Source organism: Melanaphis sacchari, unplaced genomic scaffold (assembly GCF_002803265.2).
Source record: "Melanaphis sacchari strain LSU unplaced genomic scaffold, SCAv2.0 Contig2140_pilon_pilon, whole genome shotgun sequence".
NCBI lineage: Eukaryota > Metazoa > Arthropoda > Insecta > Hemiptera > Aphididae > Melanaphis > Melanaphis sacchari.
In genome coordinates this window covers 1,736-3,082 of record NW_020271065.1, presented here as the reverse complement: position 1 = coordinate 3,082, position 1,347 = coordinate 1,736, and the positions used below count along the sequence as shown (strand labels likewise).

Sequence of the window (1,347 nt, the reverse complement as noted above, 5' to 3'; positions counted from 1 at the left end):
GTGCAATAAAATCAGATATCGCATCAGATACCTATGTGGTAAAAAAAAAAAAAATTGTCCACGACTCTCTCTCTCTCTCTCTCTCTCTCACTCTCGATCGCGCGACGAATGCAGGCGATGGCTGTAGGTCGTGAACGATAATAACGCTAACGTCCCTAAACACGTCGTTACCGCCGTCGAGGCGGCGTCCTCTCGCGCAGGCGTTTTATTGTATTATTACACAATATTATATTGGATATTATATTATTAATTATTGTTGTGTTGGCGTGCGTGACGCAGACGAACGGCACGCGGGCCGCGTGAAGACCAAAATCGTGGCCGCGGACTTCACGTCGTTAGGCGGCGACGTGCCGCTGGCCAACAGTTACGACAAGGTGCGGCACGAGCTCGGCCGCATGGACGTAAGGCTGCTGGTGAACAACGCGGGCGTGAGTTACGCGCGGCCGGAACGACTGCTCGACCTGGCGCCCGCCTGTGCCGGCGCGCCACCCGATCCGTGCCGGGACATGGTCGAGTGCAACGCGCTGGCCACCGTGGCCATGTGCAGCACAGTCATGCCGCTGATGGTGGCCGGCGCCGGCGGCGTTGTCGTCAACGTGTCGTCGGCTTCGGCTCATCTCCCGTGTCCGATGCTCAGCGTTTACGGCGCCGCCAAGGTAAGACGAGTTTTATCGTTATCGTAGATTACTATACAGCTGCACAACAACCGGTCGGGTTCGCCCGAGTGCAGTTTCTAACCCTTTTAACCCCTGCACGTAGGGGTTGAATTTTGAAAGATCCCTTCCTCTAGTACGCCTAGCTGGTGTCTGTACGTCACGAAACAAAACCACTGTCTATACGTATCATACTCGTAGCTTCTTCAGCGGTTCCGGGTTGACGATGATGAACCACTCGGGACGAGTCATCATATTATGTAGGTACACATAAGATGGACCACTAGTAGCGGGTTACCCGTCGCGGTTTTGCCCGCGAAATTTTCATTGGTATATGATAAATTAATAACTCACGACAACGATTTTGCTATAAAACTTCTCTGTAATAATTACGTATCTCCATTTGGTGCCAAAATTACTAGACTCGCGGGCTTACTGTCTTGGGAGAATACGCCACATAAAATAATTGTCCACGTTCAACTTAACGCGAAAAAGAGCCTAAAAATGTGAGCTCACTGCTCAAAATAGCGCATGCAAAGAGGAGTACAATTTACTCGTAAAATTTTAGTTTTTGCCTATTTCAACCTCTTAAAATCAAAATAAAAGCGCACAATGAAATTATAATATTAATATACCCTTGAAATTTCAAATCGATAACTCTAAAAATTGGTTCGGTTCTGCGTTGATTACGAAT

The 1,347-nt window shown here is 48.6% G+C and overlaps 1 protein-coding gene across 1 annotated transcript; it reads left to right on the top strand.

Annotated features, from left to right (window-relative positions):
* Positions 1 to 279: 279 nt before the first annotated feature.
* On the top strand, positions 280 to 656 carry LOC112593920 (very-long-chain 3-oxoacyl-CoA reductase-like; the record flags this gene model as incomplete). The annotated part of the gene is made up of 1 exon (XM_025338514.1): positions 280 to 656. A coding segment is annotated over one exon (377 nt), but the record flags the coding sequence as incomplete, so codon positions are not given.
* Positions 657 to 1,347: the final 691 nt, after the last annotated feature.